This window comes from Halichoeres trimaculatus, unplaced genomic scaffold (genome assembly GCF_033239565.1).
Source record: "Halichoeres trimaculatus isolate MK-OKI-2021-1 unplaced genomic scaffold, fHalTri1.1 fHalTri1_scaffold_1, whole genome shotgun sequence".
Taxonomy (NCBI): Eukaryota; Metazoa; Chordata; class Actinopteri; order Labriformes; family Labridae; genus Halichoeres; species Halichoeres trimaculatus.
Window position 1 is genome coordinate 34,775,176 of NW_027437179.1, and position 27,080 is coordinate 34,802,255.

Here is a 27,080-nt window from a genome sequence, read left to right on the forward strand (position 1 = left end):
ATGACCATGAAGGCTCACTCTGATTGGGTAAATGTTTGCATTCTGATGTAGCTGCTAAGTGTGTGTGCAGTCTATCTGACTCTATAAGTTGCACTGAGGCAGTTATTGTGAGTGTGTTTTATTATCTATTTTTGTTTTTCATACTGAAACTATTGTATCCCAAATGTGCAGGCCTGCTCTGAATGCACAAGTTCCAGCTTCAGCCGCCTCGTTCGTGCAGCTGCAGTGAGATGGTTTCTCTCTGTAACTTTCTAATTACAGGCAGGGCTCGTAACACAGGGATAGCTCGGGCCTGAGAAACAGAGCAGCATTGACTGCCGCTGTTTGCACAACACTAATTACTGGAGTTACAGTAAACACTGATTTCAAAAGATTTTTTTCCTCCAGCTTTGAATTCAGCACATTGCAGCTGAACCTTTGGTGGATTTGGAGAAACAATAACAGCAATTTGATTGGCCGCGTGACCTGAGACGCACAATAAGCTGCTTTGTGTGTGTCGACTCAGGTGAGTACAGAAAGTTTATCTTTGGTCTCCTGGCTAATTTGCCATAACTTTGTTCTTACAGACCTTTCTGTTTCTAGTGGAGGAATATTTGTAGGGGGTTTATTTACTTTTCATGAGAGTGTGGGACTATCAAACAGAGCAGTTAAATTGGCCTCCAAATGCTGAATATTTGCCCCCTTTTAACAACAAAGCAGATATTTAAATTAGCCTTCTTTTAAAACCCGTAGATGTGCTGTTTCTTCATTTTGTGAACTCACAGCTCTAACTTTTCTAAATTGGTTGAGTTCCTCCACATCCCCCTATTGTACCTCTGGGTAGAAATTATTGATCATTTGCAAAAGAAAACTCTACCAATCTGCACTTGCTGCTTTGTTCATACCTGATGAAGCAGCAGAATCCAGACCGGGCACAATATATGTCTGTTAAATGACGAGAAAAGACTTTTGATTCCATCTTCTGTGCTTCTGTCACTGACACCCATCATGATCTCCGAGAGGAGCTCTCTCAGGAGGCACACAGGAGCTGCGGGGGTCCCACTCAAATGCCATCTTGTTCTTCACAGAGCGGCTGACAACTTGCTCAAATTTTTCCAGACACGAGCGCGAGGCAGAACGTGGAAATCTCAACTTGAGATGAAAGCCAAGAAAGTATGTGGATGTGTTTTTAACTGTCAGGAGTACTCACTTTAGGTTCAGTGTGCAGACTCTCCTCGTTTGGAGTCCCATACCTAACCAACACCATATAGAAACATGAGCAAAATACATTAATTTTATACAGAAAAAGTCAAATAATCCTAAAATATTCATGTTTTTTTATATTGTAAGATGTTTAAGCACTCCAACATATTTCCAAAGGCCTTCGTGCTTGTTATCTTCCTCCAGCAGACTCTGTCCCTCTGTGTCACACCCGCACTTCACTAAGTGGCTTGTCAGCATTGTTTGCATTCAATCCAAATGAGTATAAAGCTTTTTCATTGGTTTCAATAAAACCAACAAGCCATTTTCTTCAGGGCGGACACACAGAAAACAAGACAAGATGAGGGACTAAAAAATCTAAATGTCAACCAATCCCCTGAAGTGATTTCTACACAATCACTCTGCAAATATAGACCATTTAAATCTGCCGACACACAACAGGCTCATGGTGTAGATTTAGAATGAGCCCTGCTGGCTCTGCAGTCAATTCACTTTGTACGATCAAGAAAGAACAGGCCATGAAAAATGCACTGACTGCAGAGGATATCCACCAAACCAAAATCATGCCTCAGTGATACTGCAGGTGTTGAAAACTTAGATTAAATGCAGGTGCAGATGACATTAGGTCACTTTCCCCCCCTATGATGGACAGATATCTGTTAAGTCCAGGGTCTAATAACACTGCATGACCAAAAGTGTGCAGACACCCAAATATGAGCAATAAGTATCTGCTGTCTTTTGGGAAAGTTTTAACCACTTATTTGATCCCATACAGCTTTTTTTTTAATTATCTTCAGTGAGATCAATCTGATGTTGGGATTTTTCCCACAAATGACTAAAAACTTTCCAGACTGAGATTCTCAGATGCACAGGGCAGGGTCATGTTTGAAGAAGAGCCAAAGGGGTTTTAAACTGCTGCCACACTGTCTACAGAACATCAGCACTCAGGAATTCACTGATTTAAGGTAAATTAAGCGTTACCGCTAGTGTTAAGGAAGCTGTATTAAATGTGACATATGTTGAATAAATGATAAAAATCATTCGACAAATCTGGTTACAGAATTGGAAATAAATGAAATAGCTAATTTGCCTACCAACCTTATTTAGCTTTAACTAACAAAACGTACTTTTAGCTAGCTGAAACAAGATATTCATAGTCTGCCATAATGTTAAAGTAAAAGCATTTTATAGCATAGCCCCTTAGTTAGCCACTACCTCTGACTCACTGTTTAAGAGCTTCTACTTATCAACTAGCCACCACTAGCTATATCTTAGCTAATTCCTAGCTAAGTGAGCTCTGTCATCAATACCTTCAAATTAATTATACATAATTACCTCTCCATCCTTAGCTAAGTGTTTAGTTTTAGTTTAGTTTCCTCTAGCTTAGCAGAGATTAGCATACCTGTTAGCTTCTGCTCAGTATTTTAGTGATAAATGACTACCAGTACTACAACCTCACTAGCTGCCACTAACGTACTTCACCTGTCTACTGGTACTAGCAAAAATTACATTTTAGCAAGCTGAACTTGGTCATTCGTAGGTAGTAACATAAAGTGTTTGTGAGCTTCTCTGAACTGCAAAGACATGAAAGCAAAAGCCTTTATTAGCATAACCTAGTTTTTAACCTCTTTTGCTAACTCACTTGTCAACTGCTACTAGCATAAAACACAATTTAGTCAATGCTAACAAAGCAAAACTTGATAAACTTACCTCCTTCAAGTTTTTTTAAAATTAGTATTTATCCATCCTTAGCTAAGTTCTAGTGTCTGCAAGCTTAGCATACTTACTCTAGCAGTCATTTAGTGATCAATGTAGCAACTAGCAACTACTGGTAGTACTGACTTACTAGCTTTCACTAGCATACCTGTGTGTCTACTGTTGCTAGCAAAACTCACATTTTAGCTAGCTAAACTCAGTCATTTGCAGTAAGTTACAAGTGCATGAGTCTTTCTTAAGAACAAAAAAAATGAAATCAAAACTTGTGATAGCATAACCCAGTTGTTGGCCAATTAAAAATACATTATTATTATTATTAATTATACAGTCTGTTTTTTTAAAAGACATTTCTCTGATTTTATTTCAGCGATATTGCTTCTCTATCTTTAGCTTAGGTATGAAGAACTGCAGCAAAATTTTTACAGTTGCAAAACAAATCTCTTAAAGAAAAAGCAGCTGCAAAAGAAAACCAGTGTGCTCCATAGGCCTTTTATTATTATGATATAAAACAAAACTGACACCAGCAGCAGTCAGAAACTGTGAATATCTGATTTTCTGGTAACATTTCGGTCTCTGGCTCTGGAAATGTGAATGAACTGACAAAAACTTGCTCCTGATAATATCAACAGCAATACATCGACAGAATATCAATTTCCTCCTCTGTGCCTCTGGCTGGGACAAGCTCCATCGATATACCATCATGAATGCGCACTCGGGAGCGCGCACTGGGAGCCGGTGATGACTCTCGTCCTCATAAGAAGCAGGAGTGAGTCCGGGTACTCGGCACATCCCGGGGTGGACGGGGAGTGGACTACAGAGCTGCTGCTGCTGCGTTTCCATCCTGTCCGCCGTGTGACTGACCTGCTGTTCAAACCATAAATAACAACAAAGGAGAGCATCAACAACAAACACGCGGGTAAGGAATTATCTGTTGTTGCATGTTTCTCATTGTAAATGTCTGCGGTTTGATGTCAGCGTTAAAAACCTCCAGCTCTGCTTCTTCAATGTCTCAAATGTGTTAACGTTTTTTTTTTTATTATTATTATTATTATTCCATATCTGCATTTGTTAACAGTGACTGAACAGTATGTTTTAACATCTAGTGATACCTTTACCACGTTGATAGTAGTTTCTTTTTCAACAGCTTTAATTGACTTGGTGCCCTTATCATTCAATGTACCGAATCATCTACCTCGGTTTCCATCTGCGCGTAAAAACGCAACAACCTCACATCTACATGTCACCAAAAAACAAACAAAAGTAACTAAGTACAAATGTTTTCTTCTAGTTTTGAGTGATAAAAAGGTTGTTTGACTTGCAGAGAACGGTTGACCATGGACAGACGTGTGAGAGGAAAAAAAAGAGTGTTTGCAAACAACGAATTAGATCAGATTTGACAGCGGAAAATAATAGCTTGTGTTAAGGCGATAATCAGTTTAAGTTTTGTGATGGTGCTGTTTCCTGGTGTCATACTTTAAAATCAGATCACAAAGGAGTTTGTTGGATGAATGGTGAGGAGAATCAGAACTGATAGCAGCGATTATCTCTTCCTGACAGCTCATTGTTGCTCTGCACACCAAAGACAGTGTGAAACTGTGTGTGTGTGTGCGTGTGTGTGAAAGAGGGAGAAAAAGAGGGAGAGATGGAAAGATTGAGGTAGGAGTCTCAGTGAGAAAGCATTAAGGGAAATGCTGCAAAGAAGTATGTGCAAACCCAGGTTGAGGAGTTGATTTTAATGATTTTTTGGGGGTCAATCAGCAGGAAATCATCAGCAGTGATCAGGAGGAGCGGGGAGACACACAGTGAGCAGACCTCAGGCCAAAACAAGAGCCAGAGTTAATTTATTATGATGACAATCTAAAGATAACCCAAAGACACATACTGTATGTGCAGCATTTAAAGCTTTTCCCTTGATTTTTTAACAGATGATACCTTATTTTAGTGTTTGTATCACCTCACTATCCATGGTATTAAATTGTAAATAAACCTCATTGAACTAGCCCATATTGTCTTCAATTAACTTTCTGCATCCAAATGACAACCCAGAACCTACACCTCCCTTTTTCTGTATGTTAAAGAGGTTGAATCACTAAATGATTATTATTAGCAATCCACTTAGAGATCTAATGATAAGTCATTGCAGCTTCACTTGAACCACATTTTGGGTTTGATTTTAATTGATAAAATGACAAGGAAACATAGTTGTGTCATGCAATGATGTATGGATCAGTTGCTTTTAAGGTCACAAAGTTCCTGGAATTTTCATGGTTGAAAACTTTTTATGGGAATTTTCAGGAATTTATATTAAATGCATTTACCTGGTCATACATATGTAAAAATATTAGATATTTTGTTTTTGTATAAGCAGACATGCGCAGGAAAATGTCAAATATGGATGAGGTGCCTCCATCTTCTCCCACTGCAAAAAATAAAAAATAAATAAAATAAAATAATTAAAAAAAACTATCTTAAAACCAAGTCACATATGCAGAAGTGATTTGGCTGTTGAAGCATCAGAATGAGTGTCTTAGCCTTTCTTCTAAACGTAACGCAAAATTATTAATAAAGCGTAACATTTCTCTCCAGCAGAACACACTGTTGTGTTAAATTTGAAGCTAACACCCAGTCATAGAAAGTTTAACTTCTTGCATTATTGTTTGCTTGCTTATTTATTTGCTTTTCCTTTCTTCTGTGGATTTAAAGAAATGTGCTGTAGCTTTGTTAACACAGCTGTCAATAATGATGTCACATCCCTACTTTTAATATCAAATAAGTAATTAAGATTAAACATTGTGGGCTTTATGACCCATTCTGCATCCAGTCACCAGGGGGAGCTCTGTATACTTTTGGCTTTACTTTTTATGAAGCTTTCTTATTCTATATATTTTAGCTTATTACAGTCAATGCTGTGTATGATTGTATATGGTTACTAGCAGAGGTTTAAATGAATGAAACTAAATGGAAGAATGCTTTTTCTACTTGTTTGATTCTTTACATTAGTGAAAGCTTTCTTTCTTTCTGAGCTTATCGTCAACATTTTTTGATCAAGGATTTTTCATCATGTTTTCTAAGTAAGTTATAATCTTACTTTTGATGCAAAGGAGAAAGATTCAGGTATATTTTACAGCATGGCTACCTGTGGCAGCCAGATCTGAGGCTTGTAAGTGGGATTCACAAACTCATGGTTGACATTTTGTCATCTCTCTCAATTCTTCCCACTCCAAGTGTGACTAAGCATCTAGAGATTTTTATTGCTGTGTCCCAAATTGCATACTTTCGTCTGAACACGTACATGAAGTGCACGGTGTACACTCTTCACTTTCCAGAACAGTGCACAAAATCTTACAGGGTAGCGTTGTTCCAACACTGCGGCTTTGCGCTTACTGGAAAGTACAATTGTATTTCACAACCGTTCACAGGTATTCTTCTGCTTTTGGTTGATTACATCCATCAGTCATTGTTTGATCTTTCCACGCCCCCCTCTCTACTTCGCCAACATGGCAATCATTGACTGTGGGGAGTGTCCAGCGTTGTGTACTTTTTGACCGTTTTGAGTGCATCAGCTGAGAAATCAAAGTGCACTGCGCTTTTCCCTACACCGTCAGAGTGAACGCACTTATGCACTCAAACTAGTAAGTGTAAGTGCAGGACACAGCAGATGCCTGGGTTCTCCTCAAGGTAGAAGTAAACGTGTGGTAGCTGTGTCTCCGACCATTCAGTCCAACCCTTGAACCACTGCTTGCAAGTTAGGAAACCTTAACTTGTTGCTTGAAGTGAATTTTTTCCCGATGAGAAATCTAACAGTAACTGACAAAACAACTTATTCCTGATTAGCATTGACTGCCAGCTACTGCTAGCTAGCTTTGTGTTCCCTCTTTGGCTCCTCCCTCCAAAAACGACATCAGTGTTTACATAAATGAAATTGGTCAACACAAGAACTCAACACAGTTTGTCTGCCATGATATTACTATCGACTCAGGGCACTTTACTGCATGATAGGAAAAAATCAGGAACTCAGGTGAGGTTTAGAAGAAAAAGAGAAAAAGTAGACTGATTGTGAGTGTAAACTTTGTAAAAAGCGATTGATGAAAGCAAGACTTCGCCAGTCTTTGTGATATGATTGAGTATCAGGATTCAGTTACTGACTCATCAAACATGTAAATCTAATTTTTTTGGACTCTAATTTGTAAAGTAACATCGTTCAACATCCATCTGCTCTCCTCCACCTCCTCTTGAACACCGCTTCCTGCCAAGCATGGCTGCATCTGTTTGATCATGACGACTCTTTCAACATTGGCAGCCGGTCAACACTGCTCGCCTCCGCCGGAGGAGGAGGGGAAACTTTGGGTTCATATAATGCGTTTACATGCTTCACTTGATCGCCTCTAAACAGAAGTGTTTCCCCCCTGCTGACCGGTCAAACTGTTCCCAGGCGGAGATAACAGTCCCAGGTGTCCAGAGTGTTAAAAAAGAACATGATGTGTTGTTGGTTTCGTCAGCCAAAGCTTTGTTTGTGTTTTTGAGCGGTGAGTTCATCTGGTGTCCTTATCTGCCACGAAACCAAGATGCCATGACACTTTGTACTAATTAAGACATTAAAAAATCCTCTTCTTGCTTTGATTCCTCTCCTCTCTGTTCCTACCTCACATCTTCCACCCTCTCCTTCTCTGAATTACATCTTATTTCTCTTCTCACTTTCTCCCCCTTCTTCCTCCCCCTCCTCCTCCTCTTTGTCTCTCTCATTCTCGCTCCTCTCTGTGGGACGCCTCTTGCTGCAGCTTCTGGTGCCGTTTGTGTCTCTCAGCGTTTTTGGAACTTGTCTCTGTGTGGGTGTCTGGAGGAGGTTTCCCTGCTGTGAGTGTGCATGCACTGATTGAGGGAAAGTCTCCAATTGGGAGTGTGTGCATGTGTGTGTGTTTGCCACGGTGCACTCAATCGCAGGATGTCGCTGATGTTTCCATGCATCAGTGACAATGTTCTGATGTCGCCCCACATCTGTTGTACCTGCGACCAAATTACCTCTGATTCCCTCGTCGTCTCCCGGCTCTCTGCTGCGGCTCACTTGCTGACAGATGGACCTTCCTTATGGCACCTTTTTTTTTATCACCCTGCGTTGCTTCCAGGGGCCTTTTGCTGTCCAACACACACCTAAAACCTCCCAGTCAATGTGTGAATCCCACCTATATTGTTTTGTTAGACAAAGCACTTTTATATTGCTGAAGTCGCTGCTATTGGCCCCTGAGGAAATGAAGTTTTATGGTGCTAACTGCCGCTCGGCAGACGTGTTTATTATGCAGAGGCTTTAAGAGTGAGCTGTAATTTGGGAGCTTGTTATTGAGCTGATATTTATGATAATTTGGTGGCACAAAGACGACTTATTTTACCCAAGATGAGGGGATCAGAAGTGAGTGTTTATGCATCAGATATTTAAATTTATCACCCTGAGAGTGAAGGAATGGCTCTGTTTGGGAAACAGTAAAGCCATTTTGGAATCAGCTTTATTAGACCAATGTGTGCACACAAACAAGGAACATGAATTAAACAAGAGCTGGACAACATATTATAATCTTTTAACTATGACACACAGATAGTTAACTCTGTAAATAGAAATATATTGAATTAACAACAAATGTAATTTTTATAGATGTTGGACAAAAGTTCAATGATAGGAACTTCAGCAAATACGATTTCAGAAATACATCTTTGCAAAAACAGTCATGCATCAAAGTATTTTATTTGTTATCAGGACATTATATAAAAATTCCTAGTCTCATACTGATAAATGATATGGATTTAAAATGACCTTATATATCTTTTTTCACTTCCTGTTATCACAACAACCTCCTCACCTAGCTGCCATCGTTTCATATTACTTCGATGTTGCAAGCAAAAACTGCCAAGGTTGAGTGACATGGGGAGGTTGCGAGAGCTGTTGATGACACAATGAGGTGAATAATTTATTAAGACAATATTTTAGATTGGCAGTTTGGCCCATTCCTCTTTGCAGCACCTCTCACGCTCCACCAAGTTGGATGTGGAGCCTCGGTGCACAGCCATTTTCAGATCTCTCTAAAGATATTTGATCAGATTCAAGCCGATGCTCTGGCTGGGTCACTCAAGGACATCCACAGAGTCGTCCTGAAGCCACTTCTATGATATCTTGCTGTGTGCTTAGGGACGCAGTCCTGCTGAAAGATGAACCGTCACCCCACTCTGAGGTCCAAAGCTCTCCAGAACAGGTTTTCATCCAGGATTTCTCTGTTTATTGCTGCATTCATCTTTCCCTCAATCCTGACTTGTCTTCTAGTTCCTGACGCTGAAAAACATCCCCACAGCATGATGCTGCACCACCATGCTTCACTGTTGGGATGGTATTGATCAGGTCATGAGTGGTGCCTGGTTTCCTCCAAACATGACGCCTGGCATTCACGCCAAGGAGTTCAATCTTTGTCTCATCAAACCAGAGAGTTTTCTTTCTCATGGTCTGGCATGTAATAAATAAGCTGTAGTTTCAACCTACACAAGTAACATGTTTTGGTCCAAAAAGCCAATAAATCAAGCACAGCAGCAGTGTTTTCAGGCTCTCATAGCCCCTCTGTTCAGAACGCTCTGATTTAGTGGGCGTGGCCTTCATATGTAAATGAGCCACCGCTGATACCGCCCCGCTCTTCCACGTCACTGAGAGCACGCCACAAGCTCCGAGAGCACAATGTTTAGAAAACAACGAAGCTCGTTTACTGTAACATTACAGGTTGAAACAACAGGCTAACCGCAGCTAAAGTTAGCATCCTGAAGCTAACACAGAGACAGGGGGACACTGAGGAAAAGCTCTTGCATCTGCTCCACAGCACACAGCATTTGAAATACTCACATTTCCAGGGTCCAAGGTTTGTTGATGGATGGTTGGTAATGCGCCTGGATTCAGGACCAGTCTATTCGCTAGCCCTCTGTTGGACTGTCCAAAGTTGGAAAAGCAGTCGGCCGTGAAGTGACTAGCACACACCTGCACAGTTGTACTGAGTGTAGCTGGCACATTTCCTTGATGAATGAACTCTCGCCACTTAGTCTTGTCTTCTTCCGAGGTGGGAAGCTTGTGCATGGAACTATGTGGCTGTTTACAGCCAAAAACAGAGCAGTGATGGCTGTTCAACTTCGGCAGTGGGTGGGGAGGAGATTCGGGGGTATCTGCTCCGATGGAACAATCAGGTCAGACTTGCTCTTGATTGGTCAAAAAAGGGAATCACTGACGTCGACTTATCCCCAAAATCCAAACAACTCGTTTTAGGTCAGGATTTTCCATTCACAGACTCTACTAAGTACAGGCTTTGTCATTAGATATCACATTTTGTGGGCTGGGAGGAAAGCCAAAGACCCACAAATTTCACTAAAAGACTTAATAAAGTGATTTTTGCACAATATGGGACCTTTAGGAAATTTAACTTTAAGCTTTTAAATTGTTTCAATTCAAAACATTTTTTTTATTCCTTCATTAATTCATTCAGTCATGTGGAAAGGCAGGGAGCTCCCACAACAGAGCCATGCTGCCCAATGCTACATACACATTAAAATATTCAGATTTGCTCCATATTTCTTATCTTTCTATGTATGGACTCAGTATTTGGGTTAAGTATTAAAAAGGTGTGGCTTACTATCACTCTTTGTCACTGGAGCTTATGTTTACATGTGTGTCACTCAAAATACATCAGTCATGTCAGAAAGATATCTCAACTCCATAATTTGATGGTATCAAAGTGGTCCCAGGGATCAGCTGTATCTAGTTATGACACTTTACATTACTTTGTTTGGGCAGTATCCTGAACATATTTCATCATACACAGCTCACACTTTTAAATGTCTGGGCAAAAACATTACCAGTCTCATGTGTGTGTGTGTGACTTAAATACTAATGCTTCAAATGAAGCCATTTGAAGCAGGTTGTTTACATTTTTACCGTCATTATTTCACAGTGAGCTAAAGGTTAAATACTGAGTGTGATGGTACAAGAGCAGATCAGTAAAGAGGTCATAGGCACGACTTTGTTCATCCACATCAACATGCAGTGACAGTTTCTCCTTGCTGCTGAACTTAACTATTTAACTATTCTTTCAATCCTTTCATCTCAGCATGAGGCCAAGAAAAAGAAAGAACGAAACCTCCTGAAGGTGGCCTCTGCCTGACATGACGGCTCTGCTCTGACAGCCTGCTCGGGGAGTCTTTGTCTGCGGGGTCCTTCTGGCCCCGCTGGTTGCTGTGAGAGATAAAACAACGGGAGCAGATGGCTCCTGGAGGTTCGGTGTCACAGCAGGTGAAGCTGAAGGATGCACACATGTAGCGGTTTGATACCAGGGTCGCCTCCTGCTCTGTTTCCTCTGTCTTCTTCCTCAGATCAGGTCCCCTCTCTGTTAAATACATTTTTATAACAGGACTGCCGGCTTGCTTTAGGGACAGAGCGATTGATCACAGAGTGCAGAGAGGTCTCTGATCTCATCACAGTTTAATAATCCAGCCCTCCAATACCACCACCTCCCCTCACCTTTGCAATTTCTGCAAGATTACCTTTCACTTTATACTTATCTCTCTGTGCTCTGATTCATGTTTCCCTGTCGGCTGTTTCACACTGTACGCTGTGATTATAACAACTTTTAACTAATTCATTACCTGTATCTCAGTCAGAATGCAAAACACTGAGAGTTTTTGCAAGGTGACAGACTAAATCCGCATGTTTCGGATCATTTTTTATCTCTTCTTTAAGAATCCTGTCCAGCAAAGCAAAAACAGAGAAAAACTACATTTTTAAAAATATCCACAGTCCTGTGGACAGATCTGACATCAGAGGGCTATTTTCAACATTCAGGTGTGAGAGGGGAATTAAAAAAATGTCATCCAGAGCTGAGGTTTAGACCTTTTATTCTGTCTTCAAGGTGAGAACACAAAGGTGAAGTCACCTCTCTGTCTGTATTTTTCATCAGAGCATCACTTGGTAAAGTTCTCGGTCTTGGGCATTATGATAAATCATCTTCCTGAAGGTCAAATATTGATATCTGAGGAAGCTGCTCATTCATTCTTGGTAAAAGAACAACATTTGATGCTGCTTCCCCCAAAGAGGGTCTAATGTTTGCTGTCAGAGACCATGAAATTATTCAGAAAATGTTCTTATCCAGTTTTAGATTCTCAATGGTCTCAACTTCTCTGAAGCTATATCAAATTAAAAAATAGTTTTATATTATAAACAATAACTTTTTCAAACAACTACCATATGTCTGAAAGTGCAGTGCCTAAACAGGCCAAAATATGTGTTCTGCTTTTTTTCTTTTGCATATTAATTCTGGACCTCAAGCTGATTTAGACACTTGGAAACTGCAGTTTCTGCCTTTTTGTAGCTGTAATTGACCTTCCCTTCCCTAAATGAATCAGAGACAGATTTAAAGTAAAAAAAAAAAAAAAACTAAACAAAACAAATCAAAACAAAAAAAAGAAAATCCTTATTTAGCATAGCAAGAAAGGCACTGAAAACTTTTGGCTAAAAGTTCTGGTTCTTTCTCTAAAACACAGCCTAAAATTTTTCTTGGCAAATCTTGTGAGGGCCAGATGCTCCCATGAAATAGATAAAAGTTATTTTGTATCCTCAGCAATTTATTAATTTTATATATATATGTAATGTCATTGAAAAAACAGTGGTACCCTGACTTATGAGTGTCCCAAGTAATGAGTTTTCAAGATACAAGCCGACTCTCAGACAATTTCTGATTCAAGTTAACAGCTAAAATTTGAGCTATAAGCCAGGTTTAGATACCCTGACATTGGTGCAGGAAACGTCACTCAGTCACTTGAGCACTTAGCTTGCAGTGGAAGAATCATCACTTAACAAAAAAAAAGTTGCAACTGGGTGTATGGTGGTGTTATTTAATGACACTTGACTGACTCATCTTAGAAATTATGAAAGGGAGGATGAAACAGAGCTCATTGTACAGGTTTGATAGAAAACACCTGCAGATGAAAGTAAGGAAATCACTGCAAAAAAGGCAAAAACAAGCAAATAAGATTCAGTTCTTCAGTTCAGCCTTTCTCCTCCACCTCTGTCAGCATCTTCAAGTCTGACCACAAAGCTAAACGCTGTACATTACACTTAATAAAACCAGTCTATTGCAGTACATTCTATCACAGTGTGGTTTTATACTTAATTTTTTATTTATGATTTATAAGTACAATTTTCTTATTTAAAAACATATCACAAAAATGGTGGAATGGATTTATGACATTTCAATTTATTTCAATGGGGAAAATTGATTTGACATTCAAGTAATTTGAGTTACGAGCTCTCAGAACAAATTAAACTCATAAATCAGTGTCAGCAGACTCATATTACCTGGACTGTATTAAGCCATCAGGGCAATTGCAATATTTTAGGTTTCACTTTTGTGAGTCTGTCAAGCTGTCCATCACCATCAGATGCAATATCATAGGTTGTAGAGAACAGCATCAAGAGAACAGCCTTTTGAATAGATTCAAAAATGTCATCATCAAAGAGCCCTAAGAGAAAAGATGATGTCGAAAAGCTCAGCTTTAATGAAGAATGACTGTTAAGTTTGTATTCATGGTGCTAGTTTTTAGAGATGCTGTACCTGTGTACCTCATTTGAAACCAAACCATCACTGCTGCGAAAGAAAATAACCTGAGGCGTCACCACAACACAAAACATGCAAGCTTCAGGGAGTCATATCCTGAACAGTCAGAGGCCCTTCAGTCAGAGAAACAGCTCTACTTTGAACTCTCAATACTCCCATGAGAGAGGAGTTATTAACCCAACTTTAACTGAACAAGAGAGCAACAAGTGCTTCTCTGTATGCAACCAGTGGTTAGTTTGATTGAAGGCTGGCGATGGCACAAGAAACTTCTCAGGAGTCATTTTTTTCATTTTATTTAATAAATAAATAAATAAAGTAACATTTTCTTCTTCTCACTTGGGTAATTTTCAGTCATGCTTTGGAGGCTGGATGGAAGCTCTGGCGGGCCATGATTTGTCAATGATTGGTGCACTTTCTCAAAAGCTACACCTTTCTAAGTTTTTGGCCTGTTAACATCTGTCCTGCTCTATTTGTAAACTCCTTCAAACATTTTAAGAGCTGTCCTTATTATGCCTCTTGTTACATATGAAACTCTTGCAGCGCAAGCCATGGAAGGTGCCATAATCCGACTCCAGCTGCTGCAAAACACAGTGACCCTCTGTTACTCCCAATTCCTTTCAAATCCTTGTAATATCTAAGCGGTTATTCACTGTCTTTAAGGTGAACCACACCTTTATAAATCACAGATTAAGCTTTTCTGTCATCCAACAGTTACAAACATCCTGAAGAAGAGCACTGTTGCTGTTAAATCTACAGAAATATGTGTAAACTTAAACAGTAGTTTATGTTTTTAAAGGTTGGAAAATGAAATGGGCTGTATCATGATTTCAGTGTTATTGTTGGAGATAAATTATCCAGAGATTTAAAGGGCCTTAAAACCATTTTGGTTTTAGCACCTCTACAGCTGTTTCCCCCTCTTTTCCTCTCAGTTTCAGCCCCTGTTTAAATGCTGCTGTTAAAATGGTGGATTATCTCCTCTGGGAATGAAGCTCGTCAGTTCCAGGCCGCTCGTTTGGCCTCCCCCCGCCTCAGCAGCAGATGCTCGCCCTGCTGTGCCCCGCCGACATCACACAGCCATGTATAATACAGGCTCTGTGTTGTTCCCGGAGATTGTTTATCACACACGAGAGACTGTGGAGCTTTAAACCCAGAATGCCACCCAGCGTGCTCCATTATCGTCCCCATCCTGCAACGCCTCAAAGGACCACCTGTTAGTGGCACATGAAAGTGTGAAGGAGGAAAACAGACCACTGCTGCGCTCTGATATTTGTCCCCTCTCAGTCTTTGCTGCTGCTGCTGTCTCTCCTGACGCCTCTATTCAGGAACATTTGATGGGGTTGACGCTTGGTGCCTTCTGTTTCTATGGAGAGGTCACATCTTTCTTCAATGACTATAAATATCTTCTTTGTAGACTTATATTGATGGTTTGTTGTTTAGCTTCTGCTGTTGATTTTGTCTTTTTTGATTCTGCACTGGTTGTGTGAATAAAATCATTTTGAGCTTTTGTCTTAGAGAAGCAGGGATATGCAGGGATCTTTTTAACTCCTGATTCTAGACCAAAGAAAAACTCAAAAACACTTGTAATGTCAGGAAAATGTTCCTCAAGCATTTATAAAAATCACAAATAATGTCACATTTTATGCCTTCAGCACTTTCAAAAAACTCAGACACTTTACAAATCAGGTTTTGGTGCCTGTCTTTTGTGATGGAGAGCAGAAACTATAAGAGGGGTTAGAGCTGGTCATTGAGATTGGAAGGGGCAGGCTTTCTAAGTAAGGACAGGAACTTTGGACTGAATGTGTTGAGTAACTGAGAGCTGGTGGAGGTTTTGGAATAGACAAACTCCTGAATTCTGAATATAGTGGATTGTATCGAGGACCTTGGATGACGAACTGTATCGATTTCTGTTGCAGTTGTCGATTCTGGGTTCGATGAATGCATGAATCAGGGTTTCCACTGCAGAAAAAGAGAATTGTTTGCAGAGACAGGCAATGATTTTTAGGTGAGGAATGGCAGCTCTGGTGATATGAATAACATGCTGTTGGATGTGAGTTTGCTGTCCAGAATTACACCCCTGTTATGAATGTTGGATGATGGAGAGAGGAAGTGGCGTTGTCTGTTCAGAGTGAGGGTCAAAGAAGTGCTGGATTTTGTAGAAATGTAGGTTTGAGCATCATCGGTGTAACAGTAAAATGAAAACCATGTTCGTGAATTATTTTGCCATGGGAGAGTGTTAAGGGCCATTTACACTTAGGGTTAGGTATAGGTACCGACCGCATTCTGTCAAAAGTACCGGGTACCAATTAAGTTCAAATCGAAAGGTACCATGTTTAGGTACCTAACTGCATCCTTGTGACTGTGAGGGAATGGAAGAGTAGGTGAATTTCCATGCTGGACATGAACACAGCATTGCAGGTTTATACACTGAATAATAAATGTGTTAAATTAAAAAGAATTTACATTTTATTATTAAACAAATTTAATTTTTTACCTCAAAAACACACAAAAGTACCAAAAATTGGTACCGTAGAGTAACAATACCAATTGCCAGATACCTGGAATCTGTACCATATCGTTTCAGATGTTAAAGGTACCCATCCCTATTTACACGACAACGGTTTTAGGGCAAATGCAAAATAATTGTTGTGTTTTGGTCTTGTGTTTATGCAGAAACGTTGTTTTACCCGACCTTAGACACAAACTTATGAAAACAGCCTCACACTCTGCATCACACATGCACAAACAACGGTACAACTGTACCATTGTTGCTATGTCATGGACTACCATGTTGTACTTGTGCTGCTTAACTGGCTGAATCTGCTGACTGCTTTTCAACAATCTGTTGCACTACTCCTACACTTGGCATTCGCCAATTCACCAGATAATCGGCCCAACTTTACTTTGGAAGAGATCTATAAAAAACAGCTTCTAGACAAGACAGGATTAGCGCCAACTACAGAGCTGGCATGCTCACTACAGCATTTTCAGTCCCTCAGGGTTTCCATGTAAACACAGATTTGTTTTCACTGCATTTTAGCGTCTTTCGGATGAGACGTTGTCGTATAAATGGGGCCTCAGAAAGTGAATAGGAGAGGACCGAGCACCAATCCCTGGGGGATGCCAATTGACAGAAGAGCTGCTAACTGTTGTCAGTTTGAGAGGAATAACCTTAACCAGAACAGGACAAAGCCAGTGATGTTGAAGAAGGATTTCAAACCCAATGGGGGTTTGACACAACAAGAACTCAGTAGAAATGCAAAGGTAACAACAGGAATAAATCAACAACATGAAATCAAACATAGGACAGGAACATGAATAATAATGCCATACTACAATACAAAGACCCCACCATGTGAAAAAAGGAGACAAGGTTGTTTTTTTTTTCTTGAAAAGTAGAAGAGAGATATGTTCAATTTGTTCGGGTTTATCATTACTGTTTAGGATCCCGAGGGGGCACCTTAGGGTGGCCATTCAGATTTCAAAAAGGGGCACACATGGCACCTCTGGGTTCCTCTGGATTCGTCCCTGCTTTTTATTAGATTTTGTTCAAAGCCAGACCAGCTGTTTGTCTTTGTTCTCAGCCATCTGAGCCGCTGGGCTGGCTTTAACATCAAACGTGTCGACATGGTCAGTGCACAGATTTGGATGAAGTATTTATCTTCTCATCTGACATCTGCAGGTATTCCCCTACGATCGTCAGGTCGGTCTTTTAAAAGATCAACATTAAAAAGTGATGCACTGTAATTCTCCATAAAGTCCTCCTGTTTGCTCCTCCTCTCAGTTCAGTGAAGGTGTTTTGTTTTCTTACGAAACGACCCTTTTGGTTGTACACAATCCAGACCTCTTGGCGCTATCAGCACCTCATGTGTCAAACAGACAGAGTGTAATCCTGGATAAGCAGTTTGTGTATGACACGGCCAGTTGCACCTCCTTGGACACACACACACACTTACACACTCACACACACACAGAGAAGGCCTGTTAAGAGATAAAGGTCTCACCTCAGCAGCCTCCTCACACTCTTGTTTGCAAACTGCACAGCTGGTTGAACTCCCAGAGGCTGGCCAACGCAGTCTGCCTTCAAATCCCCTTGAGACGCTGCCTGCACTTGTGCTGCAAATTTCCCCTGACATCACCAGCTTCCTCCTCATCCCTGAGGCACACACACACACACACACACACACACACACACACACACACACACACACACACACACACACACACACACACACACACACACACACGCGCACACAGAAACACAGGACCTGCTGCCCCTCACTGTTTTTAGAAACAACTAAATAACCCACTGTAAGCCCCCCCTGGGTTTTAAACTGATGTGTGTGTCAGTGTGATGACAGAGCAGAGACCTTATCAACATCCCCCCAACTCCACATCACTGAACCACACACACCCACACCACACACCCCACACTGCACACACCCACTCAGCAGCAGCTCAATACTCCTTGCTCATTGATTTTCTGTAGGCCCAGCACCGCCGTTTGTCTCCTAACACAAAGGAGCCGCCTGATACAGCAACGTAATGCTGTTGTTTGTGTCTGTAACGATGGATCGTCTCAGTGTCTGATAATGAGGGACGAAACAAAGCATTTCTGGACATGTAACGGATGTTTTTCATGACAAAGAGATCCCTTATTGAGTATGAAGGAGCTCAAATAAGAGAAAATGTCAGAAAATGTTCCAACATGATTATGTGTTTTAAACCAAGAACACACCGGATCCATTTCTGGTCTAGGTCGACTCCGTCACAGCACCAGATCAGATAGGTTTCTATTCAAGTCAATGAATGTAGTCTGGCTTCGTCCCTGCTCCGGCAGGTTGCAGCAGATATGCAACCATCCTATTTTTGCCGGATGCTAGAGCTGTGAGCTGTCACCGCAGGGCAGATTGGTCAGACCGGAGATGCATCTGATGTATTCCCTGTGTCAAACTTAAATTTATCACTCAGATTTACCAAGCCATCGTAAGCTTTTTCAGGTGCTGTCTGAGGTTAGCTCAGTTTTTTGTAGCAACAACCAACTTCATAGTCATGTGACTGATGGATTAACCCATTACTGCCTGAATTACAGATGTTAAATTAAGTGGAGATTGTAAATTTGAGTATATATAGACATGAGAAGTTCATCCCCTCACCAATATGTTGTAACATAGTGGATCTGTTACAATCTTTGGTTTGTGTAGAATATAAATCAATAGTTAATAATGACATACAAAGGTCATTTCATCTGCATCAAGACCTGAGGGTACGTCGCAAATTTGCAACAACAGACATCAAGGGGTTAAACAATTGGCTAACGGTATTGATTTATATCTTGATATTTCAAGGCCCTTTGAGGACTTGTGTTGATTGCAGTGACACCTTTGGCTAGAATTTGTTGGGTTTTTCCATAATAAAGACTCTGTTTCCCATGGGCACTATGACCCGCCTCACAGTGACTCTTGTCAAGATGTGCATTTGTTTTGAGGGAGTAGATTTTCTTTTTAACACTTCTTTTCTTTTTTAAGACAAATGCTTTACAGGATAAAAAGTGATGAGGTAACTTAGTTTTTTACAGTTTGAAACATCTTAATAGTTAAGTGTCCAAGACAGGTCCATGATGTTTAATGTTAGTGAATGGTGGTTATTAGTTTGCATTTAAGGCTCTGTTTCTGCATTCATGCTTTGTCACTGAAAAGCAGCAGTTGGTGGCCAAATCAAGACATGATCAGGTTGACTGTTTTTTTTATATATATATTTTTTGAGGCTCTTTCATGTCTTTAATTACAAAGGAGAGGTCAGTGGATAGAGTAGGAAACAAGGCATAGCCCCCGATCACAGCAGAAGTAATTTAGAGTTCCTGCTTTCAAAAATCAAGTCAATACCTTGTTTTTTTAATCCAAAAGACTAAATAGCCTTATGTTATTTATCTAATTTTCATGACGGAGTGTCTTTTGTACATTGTTGGGCTGACATATTACCTTGTGTAACTTCACTGTGAGCGAAAGAGTGCGGGATCTTTAGTGCATGGCGAAGTTCCATTCCAACAAGCTCACAGACACACAAACATGTGCGCACATCTACACACACAGACAAGCTCATTTCATATAGCGGACAGAGAGCTGAAAAAACACCACAAGAAAAATCTCCCAAAACTTTCTCTGTGTGAAGATATAACACTTGCTCTCCTAGGGAAACACTAGAGATGTTTGGGGTACTGTAGCTTCTTGGGCTTCTCTCACATCTTTGCTCACCAACAGTCATTATTTCTCAAGACTAGCCCGATAGGGGCACAAACGTTTTTACCACAGTGTCAACAGGCAGAAGGGGGATGTAACAGATTTTTTTCTGCAGATTAACTTGATATGATGTGCATAATCAGGTTCTGACCAATCAAAATCAAGTTTGTGGGAGCGACTTGAGGTCATTGTAGAGCAGAAAGTTTGGTGACGTAGAGCGATTTGAATGAATGAATAGTTTTGTACTTTTGTCATTGGGCTACTCAAAAACCATTTAGTTATCAAGTATTACTTTACTTCTTCTAAATTCAAGATTTATTCAGACAACGTCAGGATTTATATGTGCAGAATTTAAGTCCTGGCATGCATTTGTCATAATGAATAGAGTTTAAACTCACTTTCAGTGTGTGTTATGTTCTGATCATCATCAATGTGAGTGTGGAGATTTATTTCCTGCTTCTTTTTTTGTTTTTACCATGATTTATCCAACTACACATGCACTTATATGACCAAAAATGCTGATCAGAATGGCCTGGCTCGGACCTTGTGTCTGAATGAGGGACTAAAAATTCTTCCCACTCCAGTTTTCTGATCTATAGACTCAGCTCCATCATTTTATTTAGGTTTGACCAAAGTATCGAACCTTTAATACAGACGCACAGAGCCTCATATTTCAGTTTAGTCACACTTTCAGATATGTTGACTTTTGTAATGAAAGGTACGGTCAGGGAGCTCTGGAGACCGCTGAATGGGCAGTGATGAAGGATGTGTGCAGTGCACTCATCTCATTGTGAGTCAGGCATGAAGGTACAGAAGAGAGTCATTTTAGAAAATGGAGCACAAGTGTCCGTCCATCTCTTTATCTCCTCCTCCAACCCGGCGAGTGCAGATAAATGAGTCCACTGAGGAGCTGAGAGGGATGTCGTCTGAATTTGATGAAAAGTGAATAAAAAGAGCAGAGCGGTGGACAAACATGTGGTTTACTTTGCTGTGTCCATTTGTGCAAAGTTATGCTTATGAATGTGTCTGAAATCTCCTCAAAGGAGAATGTTCTGGCTGAGTCCAGTAATGAAAAGATAAACTGTTCATTCATCGGTTTGCAGAGTAAATTGGACTCTTGGAACTCAGTCTGCAAATGGAATCCAATCATATCAAGTCCCTAAAAGAAGTTGTGCCAACAGCCTGACTAAGATGTATTCCCTCTTCCAGCAGGTGGCGCTGTTCTTCATACACCATGCCTCTCTCCTGGAGTCTCCTCCTGGTGTTCCTCTGTTCCATCCTGGTTCTTTCACACAGCTCTGAAACTGGACCCCCTCACGGGAAAAGACGACAGATCTCAGCAGGAGGCAGCAACACCCTGCAGCACCCTCTGCACCCCCTGCAGGGTCACCGCTACAGCAGGGAAAGAGGAGGCCAGGGGCCCCGAGGTGCCAAAGGGGCTGGGCTGCTCTCCCACAGAACCCCACATCCTCTGGCGAGACCCGAGGATGACGGGATGGGTCTAGAGAGTTTGAGCCCGGTGAGGCTGGAGATGGGCCCGAGCAGAGACAGAGACAGAGTGAGAATGAGTGTGAAGAGTCAGAGTCAGGGGCGGGAAAACGACCTCCTGGGGAGTCGTAAGGGACGGGGACACGGACACGGGAATGGACACGGGCACCATTACGAGCACCAGAGACAAGGTGGGAGGCGTGAGAAGGGACGGCATGGGAAAGGTGAGCTGTTTACTGGATTTAACCAGATTCTTGTCAAACAAATGGTCCCAAAAAGGAATGATCTGATTCTGATCTGGGTCTGGTACAGATTTAAAAAGCTAAATAAGACGTTGGTGACAAAGGGCTGATCCATAGAACAGATCTATTCAACACAGTTCTGTTGTCTTCTTAGTTTACAACAAACCATGTACATGTTAATTGGGTGTGTAAAGCACTTTGGGTTACATCTTTTTGTATGAAAAGTGCTTTTTAAATGTTTGATTGAATGATTGATGTATTACATCATCAACACAGATAGATCTGTAGATTTTATACTCTGCAGAGCTAAACATGTCAATATGAATGATAACTACAGCAGCTCAACAGTTTGATATTTCACATTTGTTTCACCAATATCTCTGAAAGTAACTTTCAATTTAAGCAAATTTAATTCCTCACGTATCCACTGTTGGGTTTACAGTTAAACTGCAATTTCTGTCAAATACAATCCTCTGATCAGATCATTTTTGGTATCAGATGGTAACCAAGCCAGGGTATCAGGGCTGAAAAATTACAAATGGTGCATCTGTAATCCCAAACTGTAGTGCTTTTAGTGCTGGAGCTGCAATGCTATGGTCTAATATAATATAAATCCAATCAATGATGATTTTTAGTAGAGCCCGACAGTTACGGGATTTTTGGGGCTGATGTCGATACCAAGCGGCAACCTCCGGTCTGAAAATATGAGACAATGCGGAAGTGCTAAAATCTGCTGTTTCTGGAGTGTTCGCTTGAGGCTGGCTCTGGAAGTAGCAGAAGTCACATACACACCAAGCCAAAAAAAAGCTGTTTTCAAAGCAGAAATTAACCTATTTACAGCCTGTTTCAAAAAACGTCTCCTGTCTGAGTCGTTAATTTTACTACTGGCTCCCACTGTGCGGGCGGCCGTTCAGAGGATATTAAGATCGCGAGCTCCCCCAATAAGAGGCACAGCTGAGGGTCATGTGACGGCCGGCGCCCTATGGCTGTAGGCAAAGGCCTTGCCCTTACCAATATGGCTGCGATAGCCAATGTGCTTCATTTTCCGTTTCAGTGACAGACGGGTGACGTCGGCGAGACTACGTCCATGTTTTATACAGTCTATGGTCAATACCAATATTGGGGGCAAAAAGAAGCCAATATCTGATATATAGGCCGATATTCAATATATCAGCTGATATCCAATATATCGGCTGACACATGTAATTAATTCATTGATATACACAGGATAAATACTGTTTATGAACACAAATTATGACTAGCTATTGAAAAGTTCCATCTTCCATTTAATGCATGGAACTAAAACTAGATTTTAAGTAATAATGTAACTGCTTTCAAAACATGTAATAAGTACTATTACAACAAAATACATTGAAACATTTTCAAAAATTATTTCAACCAAAACAATAACTTGTAAATTTATAAGCCCAGGTTAATCCTGCATTGCATTATGAAGTGAGACGCAGGGTAGCCTTATATTAATTAACACACAGGAGCTGGAGCAACAGAATCTCCGCGGAGCAACATTTTTTATAACCAGCTACATTTTGGCCGATGTTGAATAATTGGTGACAGGCTATCGGCCCGGTTAGTGGCCGGGCCGATTAATTTGCCCGCCTGATTAATCGGCCGGCCCGACTAATCGGTCAGGCTCAGTGCCCAGCTCTGGTTATAGGCCTGTGTGATGTGGCTGACTTTTGCAAGGTGTCAGAGTATCATGACAAAAAGCAATAGAATCATAAATGCACATTAAGAAAATTTTAAAACAGACCATTAAACATCCAAGAGGAGATCAAACAAACTTAAACAGGAGCTAAAATATAAATTAGAGTTATAAAATATATAAGTGCAGTTAGGACGACCACCCTGACGCATTGGAATACTTTGACAGCCCTGAGTTTGATAAACACTTGTGGGAATAAGTCTGCATGTTTCAGAGCCAGTTTAGGCCGTTTAGATAGACAGGGAGTCCTGAAAATGCTCAAAACGAGAAGTTTAAACATTAGCTAAGAGATCCATTGGGCTTTCATAGTATTAAAGCTTTTGATAAGAAATTAAACAGACCTCAGGGTAATTTTGTTTTGATGGAGAATATTATAGTGAGATGTTTAAAAAACATTTATGAATGACAGATCAGATGATTTCGATACTTTAACAGGACAAACCCTCCTTTATTTATTTCTTTTTTTGCTGTTGCATATGATTTTCTTAGAGTGAGCTGAATTGTTAAAGCAAACTGCTCTGGATAAAGACATGACGTCTAGAGCTGTGCTTTTTCCTCTTTGTGTCTGTCCAGGGTTTCTTCCTGAGCCTGAGTTGAGTTCTGCGTTCAGAGACAGAGATCTCTTCGATGATCCTCCTTCCTCCTCCGCTGCCGCCTCCCCCTCCCTCATCCTGACCCCGCCCAGTGACGCCCCCTCCCCCATCGCTGCCGTCTTTGGCTCTGGCTCCTCCATGGTTACCACGGTGATGAACGAGCATCCCCCAACGCTGCCCCCGGCCTCCACCAAACCCCAGGTAACCCTGAGGAAATGCGAGTGCTTTAATAAAGGCCTGAGCGTCTGTTGTGCCTCAGTGTGTGGGGGAAATAGAGCGAAAATGGGCCCCATTACTGCCGTTACGCCGCCGCTGCAAACCTCATAGCTCATCTCGGAAATGACGGCGTGAACCTGATTGTGCGGCTCATGAAAAATCTCCTCCAGCAAGCCGAGCTCACACGCTCCTGGCCACAGTTTGTGTGATGAATATGACCACGCTCTATGTAATGAAACAATGCCTCTGGGATGAAAACCACACAGGTTCAGAGGCCACGGCGCGTTTGCTGTAACTACCTTCCGGCTCCTTTATTAGAAACCACAGCAGAACAAAACGAATGTGACCACAGAGAGTCCTTTTCTCTGTCCGAGTGAAAAAAAACCCACAGGAGTGCGAGAGGCTCCCCTCACCACCTGTCACATCCACCCAGCGTGTTACCCCGGCAGTTTGCATAAACAGCGTTCATAAAAAGCATCACGCATGTTTTCCTGCACTGCCTTTCATCTTGGAAGTGTTACAAATACAAGACAAGATGGTACCTGATGTCAGCAGATATTGAACCAGTGCCAACTTCATGAAAGCTTTAACATTCATCACAGCTGCTGTAACAAACACAACAGCTTGTAGACCGTCAGCAGGAGGTGTCTGCCTGACAGGATCAACCGCACGGCGTGATTTGATTGACAGGTGTTTTGTTAAGACGCACTGGTCTCTACAGCTGCTGGAACAAAAACATGAAAAGAATCTCATTAGCTTCTTTTTCAAAGCGATTTTATTGATCACATTCTTCAGAAAGGAATCTTCATCTGTAAGAATTGATCCACATGTGACCTCATTCAGATGTACATCAGGTCAAGCTGCTCAAACTCATTCTGTCATCACAGGAACAGTGAAAACTGCAGCGGCCTCTGATAATCATCCAATATCTTTTAGATACTTTCCTCTCAGTTCTTTTACAGTTTACTTGTCCAGCCTAACTCCACCTTTTCTTCTGTGTCTGATTTAACTATTGTCATATTTTCACTGATGGCAGATTTTTCTTCCCTGCCTTGGCTTTTTATGTTTGCTCCATAAAACCAAAACACAGGCTAAAATGCCCTCACAGGGGCCATAACACACGCTTAAGTATTTTCTTGGGTGCCAAAACTAGAACCAGAATCAGAATCATGATCAGATTTATTGCCAAGTAGTTTCTACATTACGAGGAATATGTCTTGGTCTGTTGGTGATATAGTTAAATATAAAAAAACAAATAGCATAAGTGAAATATTATTAAGAATATAAAAAACAAAGTGTTTGCATGCAAAAATGAAAGATGAAATAAAATATGTACAATGTATACAATAAAAGAAGATGAGATTAAAATATGTATAGAATAACTGTTTATTATTAGTTAAGTCTAGTTTAGTTAAGTTAAGTTTCGTTAAATTTAGTTAAGTCTAGTTTAGACAACTTTATTTATCCCAATGGGCAGTTCTGATTTTGCAGTCCACCTAGGCTACACATATAACTACAAACAGTAAAAAGAGACAACAATGAACAGAATATAAATAAAATAAAAGTCAGTACTTGACAGAGAGCACATCGATACACAGCAGCCTTCAATGGACCCTTCCTGTAGCCAGGGTCAAGAAAATTACATTACACATCCACAATTAGTGGCAGGTCAAAGAGAACATAGAGATACCCAACAGTGCATTAAAGATCCCACACAGTTACAACAACGAAAAACAAAAACGTACCAATGTCAGTCTAACAGACTGCTATCAAGGTTAAACAGCCTGATGGCAGAGGGAATGAAAGACTTCGAGTACCGGTTTGTTCTCCTACAGGGGGCGATAAAGTGGCGGCCTGAGGGCATTAAGGTAAATTCTGAATGCAAGATGTGGTCATGTTGGGAAATAATTCCTCATACCTTTCTGACCACTTGTCTCTTCCATAAAGAACAAAATCTCTCTGCTGGACTCCTATTATGTGGAGCAGATTTTAACAATGCTGTACAGGCTGTTTCTGTCTTTGACAGACAAACCACCAAACCAACAAATAAAAGAAAATGTGAAAAGACTTTCAATAAAGGACTTGGAGAAAATACTCAGCATTTTGTTACAGACGTTAAAAGACTTCAACTTCCACAGTAAGTGGGTGCCAAAATGTTTGCTCGAGTCCTTGTTTAGGAGCCAAAACATGCTCAAGTGTCTCTTGGGAGCCAAAATGCATGCTCAAAACGCATGCTTTAGTGTCCCTATAGGAGCCATAACTCAAGTTTGGAGTATAGTAATACATTTTTTGAAGTTTCAGTCAAAAAATGTGCCGAAGATGAAAGCAACATATATAAGTCACAATGGGCCATAAGTTTCATTTATTTAGAATGATTTGGTTTGTTTACATTAATTCCAAAGTAAACTTTTTACATATAACTTTGATAAGTGTTAATTCATTAGGAGGTTTAAATATTGTTCCTTGAGCTCCTCGTATCTGTGACCAGTTTCTCTTCTCTACATGCGCTTCTCCACGCCCACCCCCTCCCCTCCCCTGCTTTAGGTGAGTGTTGCTGGTGAGATTGGTGTGGGGTGAGATTAAATGAGCTCCATCTGATACATGTCCTCACTTTTAAAAAGTTACAGGGGTTTTGACGTTAGTTTGTGACTTAAATCCTGGAATCTGTTTACAATAGACAGCAAAAAAGATCCAAGTAAACTTTTTAAATCACGTTTTCAGGTGCCAAACATTGGGAGCTGTCACAGTGTCCAAGACGGAGGCTGGAGACGGGCGTGTCTGGGCGCCTGTCGGCAGTTACGTTAGCAAAGGACTTTGGGAATGGACCAATGAGCTAGCACTTTGTGCAGGCAGTGCTCATGGGAGTTGTAGTGTCGTAGTCTCATACTGCAATGGGTTTTGTATGTCAGATGCTGTTTCAGAAAACTACAATTAAATAATTCAACCCGCCAAAGTGGCTAGTAGGAGTTACAGTGCTACCCGCCACAGCTGAATTTCACCCACATTTGGCAGGTTGGTGGGTGTTAATGTCAAGCCCTGGG

At 40.9% G+C, this 27,080-nt stretch overlaps 1 protein-coding gene across 2 annotated transcripts in view; it reads left to right on the forward strand.

Moving 5' to 3' along the window:
* Positions 1–3,662: 3,662 nt before the first annotated feature.
* draxina (dorsal inhibitory axon guidance protein a) overlaps positions 3,663–27,080 on the forward strand; it is a 31,959-nt gene continuing 8,541 nt past the window's right edge. The window contains exons 1-3 of one of the 2 annotated variants that reach the window (XM_074674165.1): positions 3,663–3,832; positions 20,990–21,489; positions 23,804–24,024. In XM_074674165.1, coding sequence (XP_074530266.1) covers positions 21,012–21,489; positions 23,804–24,024 — 699 coding nt within the window. In that variant the 5' untranslated portion in view covers positions 3,663–3,832; positions 20,990–21,011. Of the gene's footprint in view, positions 3,833–20,986; positions 21,490–23,803; positions 24,025–27,080 lie in introns of both variants that reach the window. The other variant, XM_074674157.1, reaches the window with a different exon arrangement.